The 18,584-nt window shown below is 37.0% G+C and overlaps 1 protein-coding gene across 2 annotated transcripts; it reads left to right on the forward strand.

Annotated features, from left to right (window-relative positions):
* The first annotated feature begins 14,259 nt into the window (after positions 1-14,259).
* JMT (jasmonic acid carboxyl methyltransferase) lies at positions 14,260-17,020 on the forward strand. 2 transcript variants are annotated; one of them, XM_079015986.1, is made up of 4 exons: positions 14,260-14,419; positions 14,508-14,909; positions 15,835-16,107; positions 16,383-17,020. In XM_079015986.1, the coding sequence occupies exons 1-4, from the start codon at positions 14,354-14,356 to the stop codon at positions 16,734-16,736; spliced, it is 1,095 nt and encodes a 364-aa protein (XP_078872112.1). In that variant the 5' UTR covers positions 14,260-14,353; the 3' UTR covers positions 16,737-17,020. The 2 variants fall into 2 exon arrangements, with proteins under 2 accessions (XP_078872112.1, XP_078872049.1); XM_079015923.1 differs by having other exon boundaries at positions 14,323-14,419; positions 14,496-14,909.
* The last annotated feature ends 1,564 nt before the right edge of the window (positions 17,021-18,584 follow it).

Raw genomic sequence — 18,584 nt, forward strand, 5'->3', positions numbered from 1 at the left:
ACATTTGGAATTGGTTGTTGTGATGTTTTGGCTAAAACAAAGACCAACTAAAACGAATTAAATGAAGTGTTTTTCTTGATAAGAATCCACATTCAATTTTGAATATTTGTTTGTCAAGGAATGTTTCTTGACAAGAGAATCTCATATGTCAAGAGGTCAGCTGGAGTCTTGATGATCTTGAATAAGAACTAATCAAGAATAAACCTATTGTTTATCACTAGCACATGACTTGAGGTTTGTAACCTATCGTGTTGACATATTCTTGTTTCTGTTCCCATTCCAGTTAAGTTTGCTATGCATTTGAGTTCTGTAAGTTCTCAATTGTTTACATAAGGCAAAACACCTGGATTAGTGAAAGTACGTTGATTAGTAAGGGTGAGTTGTTGAACAACTTGGAAGACATGGTAGGCCTTTGTGCTACCATATGGAAAGAAATTAAGATTGAACAAGTTTAGTCCATATGAGTTTGAATTTGTCATAGACCTTGTCTTATAGTAATGATCAGAAATGAAAAATTCACATGGACAGGAACACATACACCATAAAGTCTAAGCGACATAAGGTTTCTCTCCACTTCATGAAAATGATTGTGAGGAAACACTTTCACTAAGAAAATTTAAAGTGATAGTAGTTGTGTTAATTGCATTCTCAAATTCGATTATGATTACGACATCCCTCTTCATAGTTCGAATTGTGAGAAATGGAAAATAGTCTGAACATTTGGGACTTACTGCTGTAAGTTCTGAAATAGTTTAGACACACATGTGAGCTATCTAAGAAAATGTGTATGAGTTTGAGATGCCTAGATAAAGTCTTATCGAAGCATCTTGTATCAGAAACCTAAACTTCGGTAAGAAACTCAATAAGTATTGATTTCTAGAAGTCCAACTGATTTCTAAATACATGTCAAAGCTAGTGGGGGCATAAGTGTTATGCTTATAAGAATGTTATTATTATGATAGTGGGAGCACAATTATTACATTAAGTGTTGTGAGTTAGCAATACTATTGATAGGAAACAAAGTTTTAGCTTGCAAAGTTGCAGAGTTTGAAAAGTTGTTTCACTATAGAAAGTTTTAAGGGAGAGGAGCTCATACTTCATTTCGAGTCTAAAAGATTAGATTAAAATTATTAAGTCATGGATATATATGAATGTAATGTTGAAATATTTTCAACCTTAGAAATTCTATATATATATATATATATATATATATATATATATATAGGAATGTTATAGCAAAGGACTGGGCTAGTATCATGTCATTATGTAAGACATTATGAATCGTATCCCATGTGCTTCAGATATAGGATCGATTACATATGCTATAATATTCGATTGTTCTAATTTCCAAATACTTAGGGTATTTAGAGGGAAAAGAGACTAGAACAAGATATGAATGAAAATTTTAAGTAACTATCACGGACAATCTGAAGTTCACTTGTGGACAGTTTGAAGTATAGTAATGGATGGACCATATTGATATGGTTCTGAATAGATAGGATTCTATTTAGAATGAATAGTCATATGGAAAATATGGAAATGTTTCCATAAGGATAGTTGGATTTTAAGAATCTATGTGTAGGTTAGAAACTTTTATGTAAGAAGGATGTTCAAAGGAATGTACTTTGAATGTGAGACTTCGTATCTATGGATTTGTCTTGTAACAATTTCAAAATGGAATGCTTTGTAATATCATTGAGAAAGTCTTTATGACTTTTGTACCTTGACATTACAAGAGGATTATTGCATGAGAGTTTAGACTTTAACATATTCTAGTAGTGACAGGAATTTGGTATTATTACACTGATAATAAGGATTATGAATTGTGAAATAAGCATCATCAGAAATGGCTTCAATCGATCTATTTCACAAAGTAAGGACCATAGGTAAACATAGTGTGCATGCTTGGAGCATGGGATAACTATTGCTTTAATTCAAGTATTAAGTTGATAAATGGAAACATTATTGGAAGACCCCAACTTTCGTATTTCTGAAAGACCAAACTTTCATACTTCGCAATATAGTTACTCCAAAACATGTTACATGCATATTTATAAATAATATTTTACATTGATAGTGTGATTACAAAAGACTGGATACAAACCGACTAAGTTTTAGTATATTACAAAGTGTTATATCTATTACATAACTACCCAGGATATTATAGTTTTATACAAAAGTAATAGTATAAACTATTCTAAATCTTCCAATAGTATATGACTATACTAGATTCTCATTTCCTACAATTGTTAAACACTGAGAGGGGTAAGCGATGACGCTTTGTGAGTTCAATAATAGATACAATATAACGCTATGCCATATATATATATATATATATATATATATATATATATATATATATATATATATATATATATATATATACTTCAATATGGCAGAAGCAAAGGGAACACAAGGAACAACAAAGGTATATGCGAATCATGCGACAAGCTTTCCATATCAATCAATGAGACATAACAATTTCAATAGTTGATATACATCAATAAAGCTTCAGCCCAAATGGCACAGAAGACATACACTTTCTGATTAAACATTTTGGTAGATTTCAGGCTTTTAACCCTATAGAACCTTCTGCCAATGCCATAGAATATAAGTCATTCTCTTATGAGACATGATCTACATGGCCAGAGGCTACATACGAGTACCACCGTGAATCTAAGTCCTTTCACTGATCACATGGTCAAAGGTACAACTTTGCTACCATAATAGCGAAAATAATAAGACGAGATGATAACATGGAAACACACATAGCACATATAACACATAACATACAAGCGTTCCTAAATATTGAACTCACCGATAAATAAACGAAGGAATAATTGATAAATTGGGCAGTACTTTGGCTCTGAATATGACTTTCTGTGATGAAACCGGAAATTTTAGTTGAAAATCGGCTTTACACGGGCAGAGTTTCGACTTGAAAATATAATTTTCTCAGGAACTCCGAAACGTCGGGACTTGCTTTGGGTGTCGGGAATGATACCGGGGTTTAAAAGTGGGTAAAATGGATGAAAAGGGGTGTGAAAGTGTCAAATTAGTAAACTAAACACGGCTGAGTTCGCATCCCTTTTATAGGGGACCGAAGTTCCTGACTATGTTGGGCGTATTGTGAGGTGGTTCACTACACTGAGCGTACCCCTCGTACGCGGGGCGTAGAGGCTTAGTGTCTTCGGATGTGTCAAATGTACGAGATACGTGACATCCGAGCAAAGACCGGCAAAGTGGCTGATCCGAGGCCCTGCAATGAGTACGTTGGGCGTACACCTTCGGATAAGTCTCGAATTTTTGATTTATTTTTATTTAAAAACTTCAAAAATTCATATCTTTTGCATACGAGCTCCGTTTTTGACTTTCTTTATATCAAAGTGTAGGTGAGATTATACTCTACAACTTTTGTTTAGACTCCGCCAACTAACTTTGACTTCTTTTTTAATATTATATTTTTAACGGGTCGGGATAGGAAAAGTCCGTTAAAAATTTATAACTTTTTCATCCGACGTTCGTTTTCTTCTGTCTTTTACCATTGTATTACTATTGACGAGACCTTTGATTCTTGTTTAGGTTGCGTCGGCTAAAAATCACTCGATCTTTATTTCGAGTTTTTAGTTGTCTACTGTTATTCCGAAACTTAGAAAAATCATAACTTCCTCATACGAAGTTAGATTTTGATGTTCTTTTTATGAAAGTTCTCGGTTTAACGAATACTGCAACTTTCATTTAGATCATAAAGGCTAAAAAGTAGTTTATTGAACACTCACTTTTTATGTCATACGACGTCGTGCCGGTTCTGTCGTGGAATTTCAATAAGTCATAACTTTTTCGTTATAACTTGGATTTTGATAAGGTTTTCGCCTAAACGTTTCTAACGAGATTCTTTACAACTTTCAATAATATAATTTTACTTATTTTCAAATTTATATTTTCGTTAATTTTCAATATTTGACTTTTGATTGGAATCTCATACGACTTCCAATATTTTCCGAGTGATTCTAAACATAGTTTTACTTCAATTCTCGTAAAAACTATGTGTTAGAACTCAATGCTCAAAATCATATAATATTTCTTAATAGTATTCACTTTTAAAATTACATAACATGATAACTGAACGTGTATGTTACAATTATACAATGAATAATGTGTAATCAATATGGTAGAGTCGATATTGGATTGGATTATTCTTGTATTTCACTTCGTATGTTTTACTTCCCGAATAATAAGATTATGCAAACAGCCACAGTCAATCATACCTTGGAAGTAATGAGGTAAGACTGTCATGAATCCAAAAGTAGACTGTCTAAAGTGTTTAGACATAGCACAAGTTTGCTGTAGTGTTCATGAGTGCTCCTGAAATAAGCCTTGAGTATTGGATTAAACCCACAGTCATTTGAATCAGTTCATGGATTTTATCACGAGTGATTATGAGACGATAATATCTTATATTCTTGAAACAGAGACATAAGAGTTGTAGTTTCCAAGTCAGTTGCACATTGATGATACGTAAACACACAGTAACTTGTTGTTATAAAACGTATTGTTGTGTGTGATTTGATAAGTAAATTGAGCAAGCATATGAGTCAAAGTTTATCCGTTCCTTTTACCCTAAGAGGGATAAAAGCGATATCTGTGGGCCCCTCGATGATTTAGTGATGACACCCTAAGCGCTTGGCCAAGCCTGGACTAAGTTGATGTGTTCAATGTAGTCTATTGTCATTCATCATAAATCGGAAGTCGGGAAAAACACATGGACAGAGAGAATGATTATAACCCATGTCTCAGTCCATACGATATCTTGTAGAATGGAGGAATATATGATCCCTTATCTAAAGGACGTTTATTGATCAGAATTCAACAAGCGGCTTTTGAGAGCTACAATTGCTAATCAGATTCTAAAGTAGTATTTTTCAATAATAGTTATTCGACTTATCCAAGTGGGAGACTATTGGATTAGGTGTCTAAGACCATAACTATAATTGGTATGTACTTGACCCAATAGTAGAATGGTCCTTTTGAGTTGTGTAACACCCTAAATTTTCAAACATTTTTTTTCATTTTAAAATCACATAAATCTCATCAACACATTTCACAAAATCCCCAAAATGTGAAATTATCAAAAACACATATTCGTAATTGTTTGAATAAAATCCAGGATCCTTAAATCATAACTCCGTCTCGTGTGTACAATCAAGTCGGCGCCTTCCCGTGATCCTGAGAAGTACCTGAAACAAATAACACATAACACATAACACGGTAAGCACGAAGCTTAGTGAGTTCCCCAAAATACCACACACAGCTTATTAGCCTCTCATGGCTATATCTCGAATAAGATCCTCCGGTCAATGTGTCTCAGTGGATGCCTCTACTCCCACAACTTGGGTGGACCCTCCGGTCCTAACTCAGTAAGCTCAGAATAAAACAAAACATAAATCACAAAGACATAATGTAGGATATCACAATACTCAATAAAACATACAAGACCCTCTGGTCACACAAAATTACCACACAAGGTAAATATAGTGAGAAAACTCACCTCGTGTGTAAGCAAACAAAATCGTGTACCCTTCGAACGGTCTAATCCCCGCCAACATGTCATAAGTATCTCTAATTAGCATTTAAAATCAAAACTCTAAATAAACCAAGCTATCCTCTCTCTCTAACTCCTGGGATGGGTAAAAGACCATTTTACCCCTCCATGGTCTCCATAATCCCTGTATTGACCAACCCTAAAAGTCAACAAAAGTCAACACTCGAGTCAACAGTCCATGTTGACCCAACATGTTGAGTGCATCTATGTGACTCGACGAGTTCCCTCGTTTCTTCAGTCATGTCACGAAAATCCAACTTAACTCGTCGAGTTGTCTCATCAACTCGCCATGTTACAAATGTCCAGACTCGTCGGGGGAAAACCCTAGCCGACTCGTCGAGTTGGCTCATCAACTCGTCGAGTCCCTTAAGTCTATTTTCTTATTCAGACGTTTTAAGGTAGAGTTACAACCCCAAACTCTAGATCTAGCCTCCCAAGGATGAGATACCACGTAAAGCTGCAAGCTTTACTTCCATGCATGGCACTTAGGGCTTGAAATGCCAAAACAAGTTCCATTTAGAGTCCTAATCATAAAAGCTCTCCTCTAGCTTGATAAAGCTTGGAGTTTTGGGCTTAAGGGACCTCATCAGGTCCAGATCTGTAGTCTCAATCTCTCAGCAAGATCAAAATACTCAAAGTCTCAAGGAAAGATGGAAAAATCCCTATAACTTCCTAAACACGAGATCTAATCAAAATAATGAGCAAGGTGGTGACTTTTACCTTCAAACAGAAGCTAAGGATGGATAAACACTGGATCCAACAGTCTCTTCTAGTTCGAAGCCTTAATACTCTTCTCTTCTCTTCCAAAAGTGCACTGGGAGTTAGGATATTACAATTCTCCCCTACTATAATCAGACTTCGCCCTCGAAGTGATGCTTCGGAAACAACTCTGGGTACTGCTCCCGCATCTCGGACTCCGGCTCCCAAGCCTACTCCGATCCTCTATGGTGCTCCCACTGCACCTTAACTAGTTACACCTCCTTGATCCTCAGGGTCCCGATCTCTTAATATAGTTCAGGCTTGCATCAACCTGAATGTCCTCTAAAGGTACCACTGCCGTCTCATCGGCTACACACTTCCTTAGCTGAGACACGTGGAAGGTGTTATGAATCTGGCTCAACTCTGTAGGTAGCTCCAACCGGTAAACTACCTTACCCACTCGGGCGATCACTATGAAAGGATCAATGTATCTAGGGCCCAGCTTGCCCCGTTTCCTGAATCAGATCACCCCTTTCCATGGGGATACCTTAAGGAGGACAAAATCTCCGACCTGGAACTCTAGCTCGGATCGTCTCCGATCTGCGTAACTCTTCTGGCGACTCTGGGTCATCAGCAACCTCTGTTTGACCTGCTAAATCTGCTCAGTCATCTTAATCACTATCTCAGTGCCACCCATCACTCTCTGCCCCACCTCTCCCCAAAAGATGGGAGTCCGACACCTCCTCCCATATAAGAGCTCAAAGGGAGGTATACCTATACTGGAATGATGGTTGTTGTTGTACGAAAACTCAGCCAAGGGAAAATAAGTGTCCCAACTTCCACCGACGTCCATAACACATGCACGCAACATGTCCTTAAGCGTCTGAATCGTCCGCTCACTCTGCCTGTCTGTCTGTGGGTGGTATGCGGTACTGAAGTGCAACCGGGTACCCAACTCCTCATGAAACTTCTTCCAGAACTTGGAAGTAAAGCGCACATCTCGATCTGACACTACAGTTTTCGGCACTCCATGTCGTGCTACCCCTCTCTCATAGAAATCTCAATCGATTTCTCTACATAAGAGTTCTCAATGCTAGCCAAAAAGTGAGCACTCTTCGTCAACCGGTCCACAATCACCCATATCGCGTCGACACCTTGCTCTATTCTCAGTAATTTGGTGATAAAATCCATGGAAATATGCTCCCACTTCCACTGGGGAATCTCTAGAGGCTGCAACAGGCCATGTGGACGCTGGTGCCCCGCCTTAACCTGACGACAGGCCAAACACCTCTCAACTACCCATGCCACATCTCTTTTTATATAGGGCCACCAATAATCCATCTTCAAATCCAAATACATCTTAGTGGCCCCTGGATGGATCGAGAATCTTGATCTATGTGCCTCCTCCGTCAATATACGTCGAGCCCTGCCTGTATACAACACTCAAATCCGCCCATGGAAGGTCATAAGCTCCCGACTATTCGTCTCAAACTCAGGAACCTGTCCGATCACCCGCTCCCTCTTCTAGTTCTCTGGCCTCACAACCTCCACCTAAGCCTCTCGGATGGTATCTAGGACTAGAGTCATCACCATCATCCTCATACATACGTCTCGAATCGGAGCACTCTTTACTCTACGGCTCAAGGCATCGGTTACCACATTAGCCTTGCCTGGGTGATAAAATCTCGCAGTCGTAGTCTTTCACTACATCTAACCACCTCCTCTATCTCATATTCAGGTTGGGCTGATCCATGAGGTACTTCAGACTCTTATGGTCCGTGTATATGGTGCATCAGACTCCATACAAATAGTGGCGCCAGATCTTGAGGGCGAACACCACCACCCCTAGCTCCAAATCGTGGTTGGGATACCTCGTCTAATGAGGCTTCAACTACCCTTTATGCATATGCTATCACATGCCTCATCTGCATCAACACTGCACCCATCCCCGATATAGATGCATCACAGTAAACTACAAAATCCTCCACTCCCTCGGGAAGGGCTAACACTGGAGCTTTGCATAATCTCTGGCGAAGAGTCTCGAATGAAGCCTGCTGCTCGAGCCCCCAGGCAAAAGTAACACCCTTCCAGGTCAGTCTGGTAAGAGGAACAACAATCTTGGAGAAATCTCTGATAAATCTCTGGTAGTAGCAGGCCAAACCTAGAAAACTCTTGATCTCGGGCGGGGATCTCGGCACCTCCCATCGCATAACTGTTGGGTTTTGTGTACTATAACACTCCTATGGTGCACATACAACCCTAATAGATTTGGGTCTAAGTTTTCTTTAGTTATACATGCAATAAAATTTCCAAAGCATGAAGCCTACAACTAGCATACAATTTTGGTACATGAATCATAAAACTAGTTAGAATAATACCTCTTTATTGTAGCTTGTAGTTTTGGCCGTTCAAGAGCTTAACACCTCAAGTGTGATGCCTAAAATTGTTCACAAACACCATGAACAAAGGAAGACTTTGAGAGAGAGGCTAGACACACTCATATCATTTATGATTCTCCTAGAATGCATAAGTGTCGATTTTGGCTAAGGGATAACACACACACACACACACACACACACACACACACACATATATATATATATATATATATATATATATATTGTAGGATTCCAAGAGTCATGGGTAAACCCTAATCCATACACTTGGGTTATGATCCATATCTCATGTGGCTAACTCTTCATGGATACTTACATAAGCTTACCCTATCATGGATCAATAGCCCAAACAATATATATGTCACTTATTTACATAATCAGTCCCCGTTACTTTAATTAGTCTCTTTTGATCACAAATTTAATTCCAAATTAATTCTTGATCAATACTATTTAATTAATATGATTTTACAATTAATATATTATACTTGTAATATAGTAATAAATCATAAATTGCATCTTTCTCAAATATCCATCCTATCAGATTGTTCTGGTGAAGGCAACCCAAATGGACCATACTAGTCTCGGGTCAAGTACATACAAACTATAGTTATGGGCTTAGACACCTAATCCAAAAATAATTTCCTCAATCTTGGCTGGTTTGACCAAAATCCCATTCTGATTAACGAGGTGCCCCAGGAACTGGACCTCTCATAACCAGAAAACACACTTTGAGAATATGGCGTAAAGCCTATCCATCCTCAGTACTCCAAGAATCTCCCGAAGATGCTCCTCGTGCTGCTATCTGGTCCTCGAGTATACCAGAATATCATCGATGAACACGATCACCGACCAATCCAACATGGGCCTGCACACTCGGTTCATGAGATCCATGAACACTGTTGGTGTGTTGATGAGTCCGAAAGGCATAACCACAAACTTATAGTGCCCATGACGAGTCCTAAAGGACATCGACTGGATATCCTCCTCACAAACTCTCATCTGATTATATCTAGATCTCAAATCAATCTTGGAAAACCAAGATGCCCCAACAACTGATCGAATAAATCGTTGATCCTCGGTAGTGGATAACGGTTCTTGACCTTCAGCTTGTTCAACTCCCGGTAATCGATGCACATCCGGTGTGAACCATCCTTCTCTTGACAAAAAGGATCGGTGCTCCCCACGGTGAGCTACTTGGTCTGATAAAACCCTTCCCCAACAAGTCCTGGGGCTGTGAGGATAACTCCTGCATCTCAGGAGGCGCAAGGCGATAAGGTGCCTTGGCAATAGGCACCGCACCCGGAACCAAATCAATCCGGAACTCTACCTGCCTCTCGGGAGGCACACCTGTCAACTCCTCAGGGAAAACATCAGGGAACTCGCACACTATCAGAACATTAGAGATAGAACTTGGCCTCTGTGTAGCAACCCGCATATCCATCACGTATACCAAAAAGCCTATACAACCCTATTGTAGAGTCTATCTTGCCCTGGCAGCAGAGTAGAAAGCTGATCCAGATCTGGTACCCTCGCCATACACCGTAAGGACTCCCCCACTAGGGTCTCGTATGGTCACCATCTGACGCTCACAGTCGATCACAACTCCAAACCGATTAAACCAATCGATGCCCACTATGGCACATACATCACCCATTGCTATCGACACCGGGTCTATCGAGTTAGACAGCTTAGAGAGCTCCTCAAAGGGCTAGTTCTCACTCTGTTTTGGGGACCCCCAAGACTGTCTTTCCCCTAGTCTATATAGGTCCAATCTCATCTGCTAACTCAACACCAAAAATCTCTAGTACACATCCCTAGAATACATCAGTGGCAAAAACCGCATGCTCGTCGTCTATAGAAACCCTCAGAGGTCGACTCAACGCCTCACGTCTGATACTGATGTGACGACTAAAAGCTAAAGACATGAAGGATCGACTCGCACCCGAGTCAAATAACACCAAAGCAGGTTCAGAACTCACAAGAAAAGTACCTATATACAGCACAATATAAGTATAATAAATCTCAAAATAATATAAATAAGGAAATACGTACCAGCCACGACATCAGGTGTTGCGCGGACCTCCTCCGCTGTCAGCTGAAAAGCTCTCGCATGAGCCCTCGGCGTCTCGACCTTCATTGGTCGACTATCAGTAGCACGTAAAGTAGCAGGTGCAGAACCCTGGGCTGATCCCTGAATGTGTTGGGGGCACTCAGCCTTCCGATGGCCGGTCTGGTTGCAGTGAAAGTAAACTGCAAACCCATTGGGGCAATCCTTCGCCTTGTTCCCCTCTTTGCTACATTTGTAGCAAATCCCTGCCCGAGATGATCCCTCGTGACTCTTGTCGCACTTGCCACAAGTACCACCATTCTGGCCCCCAACTTTCATATTAGTGGGCTTTGCCCGCTTCGTCGTCGGCTGCGATTGTATCGGTCTCCTGTCTCTACCCCGAGACTCCTTCTCCTCTTCGGTCTTCAACTCTAGCTCAATATCCCTCTGCTGGCATTGGTCTAAAGCTCAGCCAATGTCCGGTATGATGAGTTCGCCACGAAGTCCTGTATATCCCTCCTCAGTATACTCAGATATCGGCTCACTCGTGCCTGCTCAGTAGATACGTGCTTAGGAAAAACAACACCCTCTTTATGGAACATCCTCGTGATCTACGTCACCGTTTCTGTCTTCTGCTTGAGAGACAAAAACTCCTGGGCTAACCGTTCCCTCTCCACCGGGGGTACATACTCGTCTCGGAACAATTGTGTAAATCTCTCCCATGTCATTGCAGCATGATCTGCAGGAGTAAAGCTGGCTGTGACAAACTTCCACCAGTCGTTCGCTCCCAAGCGAAGCTGGTTCAGTGCAAACCGATCTCTCAGGTGCTCGGGGGATGAACACCTGTAAAAACACCCCTCAATGTCGGAGATCCATCTCATAGCAGCAATCGGATCCTGTTTCCCATCAAACTCTGGTGGCTTCGTGTTGCTGAACTCCTGAAAAAACAACGAGTCACCTCCTTGTGGCCTAGTAGCAGCTACGGATGCGGTGGCTGCAGCAGCAGCAGCGTCAGTAACAGCAACATATTGCTATATATATATATATATATATATATATATATATATATATATATATATATATATATATATATATATATATATATATTACTGGTATCTCATACTATATATGGCTAAGGGTTGTTTCTGGGGAAAATGACTTTTGAGGGTAACTAACTATTGTGTTTGTTTTCATTTGGTCCTTTTTTTGTACTCAATATACCATCGAACTTTTTTTTTTGTGTTCACCATAACCCTTTTGACCGACTTTTGACCTGTGATAGCCGGTTAAAGGGTTATGGTGAACACAAAAAACAAGTTCGATGGTATATTGAGTACAAAAAAAGGAAATGGACCAAATGAGAACAAACTCAACAGTTGGTTATCCTCCTGAGTCATTTTCACCGAAAAGTTAAATGAAATTAAAGTTACAAAATTATCAAAGACAACAACCTTCTTTGGCCATAATGTATATGAAGAGCGTTTCGGAAGGGTAACTTCGTTAAAACATGGTTTATGCTATGTTTAATGTGGTTAGCTGTCAACACCTCTCTGCAAAATGATATGACTGTGTATGAGAGGTATATTTATCAGCATAAATGTTTACTTTAAGGTATGTTATGGTGATGTGTCTGCAAAAGTTGCATGATATTGTAAATATTAATGTTGTATTTTGTCCCACAAATTCGATCTTAAAGTTAAGTAAAGTAAAAAATCACAGCACTTGTGATTCGACTAGTTTGTAGACTTGTCTAGAATCCATGATACGATAAATCATTTTATTGGAAATGTAAATGTAGTCATGAAATGTACCTTCTTAGTCAAGATTCCCCTAATAAATATTCAAGTGCATTACAAAGTTGTACATGTATGAATAATATTCTTTTGTAGGTTATGTTTTGAAGAGAAGCAATAATGAATCTCATAAAATCATTAATATTAGCAGGAGATGACGTGAGATTTGCTGTAAATAAGTAAAAGGAAAAATGAATCAGGAGGGTAACCAATTGTTGCATTTGTTCTCATTTGGTCACTTTAATTTCCTTTTTTTTTTGTATTCAATATACCATCGAACTTGTTGTTTGTGTTCACCAAAACCCTTTGACTGACTATCACAGGTCATAAAAGAGTTATGGTGAACACAAACAACAAGTTCGATGATATATTAAGTACCAAAAAAAGAAAAATGACCAAATAAGAACAAACGCAACAGTTAGTTATCATCGACAGTCATTTTCCATTATTTGTGCCTTGGGCTAGAAGTCCTTTCGTATACATCATGGATCATGCTTAGCTGGAAACCAAAATAATGAGCTATATATTTGTTTTAGTGTAGGACACTACAAGAAATAAGAGTATTACCAGTGACAGGCGTCGCCGCTAAAGTTCCAACATGTCGCCACTAAAGGGTGGTCGCTGATACTCCATTGATCGCCACTGATGCTCCATTTGTTGCCGCTAAAGTTGCGTCACCGCTAATGCTCTCCGTTGCCACTAAATTCGTCGCTGCTATTAATATGTATTTCTATTCATACAAAATACACATATACATACATAATACACATACAAAATTCACATATACATATGAAAATACATACACATACATAATACACATATACATACGAAAATACATACACATACATAATACACATATATATACATAAAAATACATATATACATAGGATTGTACATACAAAAAAAACATATACATACATAAAATACATTCAAAATACGCATATACATACAAATACACATCCATATCTACAAACACAAAATACACATATAAATACACATCAATGCTAGAAATTAGTAAGGAGAAGTGAAAAGGAAAAGGATAAGGAGAAAATGGAGCAAAAATGGGTGGAATTGCGAAGTTCTTTGTGAAATTCCGATGAGGTCGGCAACAATGGTGAGCAAGAAGGGAGAACACGGAAAAATAGAGCAGAGAGAGGTTTTATTGTCGACGCCCTTTAGCGACGACACATACTCATTGGCGGCAACACATGGGAGGGAAAACAACATGGGGTTTTCTATGTCATTGGATCATCTCTTAAATCGACGGATGAAACTGAAATGACGCAGGTCGCCAAAACAAGCCTTTAGCGGCGACACACACTCTTTAGCAGCGACACACCGAAGGGAAACAACGCGGGATTTCTTATGTCATCCTAGTCGTAGGATCATTTCTTAAATCGACGGATGAGATTGAAATGATGCGGATCGTCAAAACAAGCCTTTAGCAGCGACGTCTTTAGCGGCGACTGGGTCTTTTAACGGCGACAAAAAACACATTTGTTTTTGTCGCCGCTAAAAGTCCCCGTCGCCGTTTGCTAAAGGCGTCGCTGCTATTACAGATTATTCTTGTAGTGGGAAAACAAAATCGTAATGTTGCTATTGATGTCACATGCATTTGTCACGACTTAATTAATTTGTAACATGCATAAAGTCGGTCTCAAGTTTAGGAGTGTTGTATGGTCACAAATTTAAAACAACACGGAGCACCACAAGTTCCTTGGCATCTTCGTCTATATATACCCAACATTCCGGCAGGTGCTTCATCAACTTTAGCTTTATTCTTTCTGCTCCCATTCAAAATAATAACAAACAAATCATGCAAATTCTTCACATGAACAAAGGAGAAGGAGAGACCAGTTACGCCAATAACTCGGTGGTTCAGGTAAGTAGCTAACCCTACATAATTAGTAATCAAAATCTTTTCATGAATTTATGCTGTACCTACAATTTACATGAAGAAATGATCGCAGAAGAAGATAATATCAGTTGCTAATTTAATGGTGGAAGCCGCCATTGTTAATATCTTGAGGGAGATACAGCCGGAGAGCATGGGGTTTGCGGACCTAGGGTGCTCATCTGGACCCAACTCCTTGACCGTGGTCTCTCAGATGATCCATGCGGTGGATGCTACTTGCCATCAGATGGGTCGATCTTTACCTGAACTAAAGGTGTTGCTGAACGATCTCCCTGGCAATGACTTCAACCATGTGTTTGAGTTATTGCCAGAGCTTTACAAGAAACTGAAGGATGATTATGGTATTCATGAAGGCTGTTACGTTTGGGGTGTGCCTGGTTCGTTTTACGGCAGGTTGTTTCCTGTCCGGAGTCTTCACTTTGTCCATTCTTCGTCGAGCCTCCACTGGCTCTCTCAGGTTTGGTCTTAATTTAACAATGCAAACTTTGATCATCGAGTAAGGTTTGTTACATAGAAAGAATATATTACTAAGTAGCTAGGTCATGGTATAGAAACGTACATATTCTAATAGACCAAACAGAAGTATACGATGAGAGACCAAACAGAAGTATACGATGTCGAGAGACAAAACAGTAGTACTCAGAAATCGTATGATTAGGATTTAGGGGACATTTATTATTGGACCACTCATCCACAACTACTTTGCATGGGAACCACATAGTACTATATACACTCATAATACATAACGTACGATTAATACAAATCAAGATGTAGGAATGTTCGCACTATCTGTTTAATTATTATTTAATTATTAAGTATTTCAACTTGATTAAACTATTAAATTAATTTTATCATTCGAAAATACTATTTCCTTCGGGCTACTAATATCGGTAAAATACGGGAAAACAAAATCATATGCTAATTACAACTTTATCAATTTAATTACTTAACTCTATTAGTAAAATTAATCATTATACTTGAACAAAACGATAATTATACTAGCTACAACTCTCATCATTATTGTTAGTGTTGTTATAGTTATGGATATAATAACTGTTATGATTTCTTATTTGTTACTACTATGATAACTATAAGTATTATTATGATTATTAATATCATCGTTTTTTAGTTTTTCTTAAGAAAAAGTTATTGGGTAAAGCGATAGATGATAAATGTTTGTTTTTTATATGTTTAAATTATCGGATAATAGAGAAAAATAACAGTTTCTTTAAAAGTAATTAGAATTACTTTATTACATTAACATGAATGAAAAAAAAAATTCCTTAGTAAAATAGAGAAACCGACGAAACAGTGATGTTCTTGATTTTGTCCATTAATTAGATTCGTAATATATGTAAAGACTCCGAAATTAATTTGATTAGGTACCAGCAAGTTTAGGAGCTAGTTCTGGAACCCATTTGAATAAAGAGAAGATATACATATCCAAGAGTAGCTCCGCGAGTGTCATAGAAGCATACCAACAACAGTTTCACGAAGATTTCTCGTTGTTCTTGAGATCGCGTGCCAAAGAAATGAATATCAAGGGACGAATGGTTTTGTCGTTCATGGGTCGGATGTCTCCTGACCCTTTTGCAGAGGAGGCTTGCTACCAATGGGAACTTCTAGCCCGTGCTTTAATGAGCTTAGCCTCCGATGTATGTACATTTCTCTCTCTTAATCACGCTACTAGAAATTGATGCATCAACCACATGTTCAATTGTAGCAAAATTGGACGATTAGAAACAGATTAAGACATGATTTTATTGAAAGAATTGCAACGGAATTAGATACGTTGTTAATTTTCTATCATTCAGTCCCTAATTCCTATTTCAGTCTGTATCTAATGCCAAGAATTCTAGTAGTGATGCACACCAGGATCTTCGGTTTTTATGTTATACTAAAAAGTTGGTATGTGTATATATTGTTGTAGGGACTTGTTGAAAAGGAGATGATAGATTCCTTCAATGCTCCTTACTATGCACCTAGCGCGAAAGAAGTGGAACGTGAGGTCGACAAAGAAGGATCATTTGTAGTGTGTGGTGTTAAAGCGTTTGAGATTGAATGGGATGTTAGTGACTCGAGAACCCTTAAGGAGTCAACTGGCCATCGTGTGGCTAAGACTATTCGAGCAGTGGTGGAGCCAATGTTGGAAAGTCATTTCCATCTTGGGACTGACATGATGGATGATCTATTTCGAAGATATGCTACAATCATCGATGATTGCCGTTCGGAAAGAAGATTCAAGTATACTAATTTGGTTATTTCTTTCATAAAAAAAGGTTGATCACAATTGTGTCCTCTGTTTGTCTTGGAATTAAAGGAACTTATTTTTCTTTAACAACAAGAAATAAATTTACAAACCACCAATAATTAAATTAAATAATACAACAACATCATAATTCATAATTTATCAAAAAGTCTTCTTCATTACTTTATGATAGACTCGGGACCACAATGTGACAACAGTTTCGAATATCATGTTTTCAAAATTAACTTAATAGGAATAAGAAAATGTATGAAGAATTGTAAAATAAAGTTTGCAAGACGTAGATGGATCATTCAGTCTCAGTCCTTCACATCATCTATTGTTCTCGTGTTAAATGTTGTTTATGTATTTGTTCATATTCACTACAACAAAAAATTCAATTTGGCTATAGAAAAATTTCATACTAAAAAACTAAAATTCTATAGCTAAACCTAAATAATATGGAATCTACTAAGAAATTTATCAATGAAATTCCATAGCTATATTTCTTGTAGCAGAATATACTTTTACATGATTATAGTTCTGTATCAACTTTAATATATGATGTTTATTTCATTGTGCGCAATTCAAGTTTCATTGCATTTCTTTAGCAAATTTCGTAACAAATTTTCCATAACTATTTCATAGGAATGGGTTCCATAACAACGAGTTCATAGAAAATTCCATAGCAATAAATTATCTAGCAAATTATGTAACAATGGTTTTCGTATAAAAGTTTATTGCAATATGTTTTGTAGCAATATTCAATAAAATCAAATTATTCAGTCATACTATCTCCATCAATAAATACAAATACTATTAATATAGATTCAAAAGTTACAACGGGTTTTATTAGAAACACTAGGCGAATGTACGTAGGTTGCACAGAAACATCTATATAGCTGAAATCTTTATAAATATATGTTTTTTTAATATAAAAATAATATTGTTAAATTTCATATAATAATTCGTATACTAAGTTGATATAATATATTGATTATTTTGAATTCTATGATAATATATATATCTATTAAAACTGAATAATATTAATCTTTTGAATGACCTCTACCCGTGGGTTAATCATGAATAAACTTAAATATAATATATGGTTTAATGTTATTTATATTTGTTGTTATTGTTAATTAATTTTTTAAAATTTATTTGCTTGACGTTTTAATTTCTATCATTGTAATTATTTAAAACATCAAACAATTTTTTTTTATTTTAAAGTTAAAAATATAATCATTTATATAGAGTTATTTTTAACTATTATTATTGTAAGTCATTTTAGGCTACTTATTTTAAAACTTTTAACGATTATAAAAATATATTTAACAAATATTTTAGTTAAATTGATATTATAATTTAGTTTTTACATTTAACACTATAATTTATCACTTTTAACTATTCACAAAATATTCTTAGGGTTTTTTAGATTGAATTGAAATTTATATTGAAATTGACCATGTAATGTTATATTTAAATTAACAATTTAAGTATTTTTTTCAAACTGTTTAAAAATTGTAGCTTTTAACTGACAATGGTTTACATACAACAATATATTAAAACTAATAAATTAAATATAATATGTTAAAAATTAAAGAAATAAATTTATAAGTAGAAGTAAAAATATTATTTTAATATTGAAATTTAGTTTATTTATGATTACACTTTAGGTTTGATACTTATTTAACTTTATTAACCAACTTATAATCATTATTAGAAAGACACTACAATTTATCATGTTTAACTATTTACAAAATATTATTTAGGTTGTTTAAGGTGAACTAAAATTTATATTTAAGTTGATCATGTAAGGTTATATTTAAATTACCAATTTAAGTATTTTATACAAATTGTTCAAAAGTTGTAGCTTTAAAATGATAA

The sequence above is a fragment of the Lactuca serriola genome, chromosome 1, assembly GCF_051521515.1.
Source record: "Lactuca serriola cultivar US96UC23 chromosome 1, Lser_US96UC23_V15, whole genome shotgun sequence".
Classification (NCBI taxonomy): domain Eukaryota; kingdom Viridiplantae; phylum Streptophyta; class Magnoliopsida; order Asterales; family Asteraceae; genus Lactuca; species Lactuca serriola.

Coding starts and splice junctions, on each gene's coding strand:
- JMT (XM_079015986.1), top strand. CDS start 14,354: ATGCAAATTCTTCACATGAACAAAGGAGAAGGAGAGACCAGTTACGCC. Junction 14,910..15,834: donor GCCTCCACTGGCTCTCTCAG/GTTTGGTCTTAA, acceptor TAATTTGATTAG/GTACCAGCAAGTTTAGGAGC. Junction 16,108..16,382: donor TAATGAGCTTAGCCTCCGAT/GTATGTACATTT, acceptor ATATTGTTGTAG/GGACTTGTTGAAAAGGAGAT.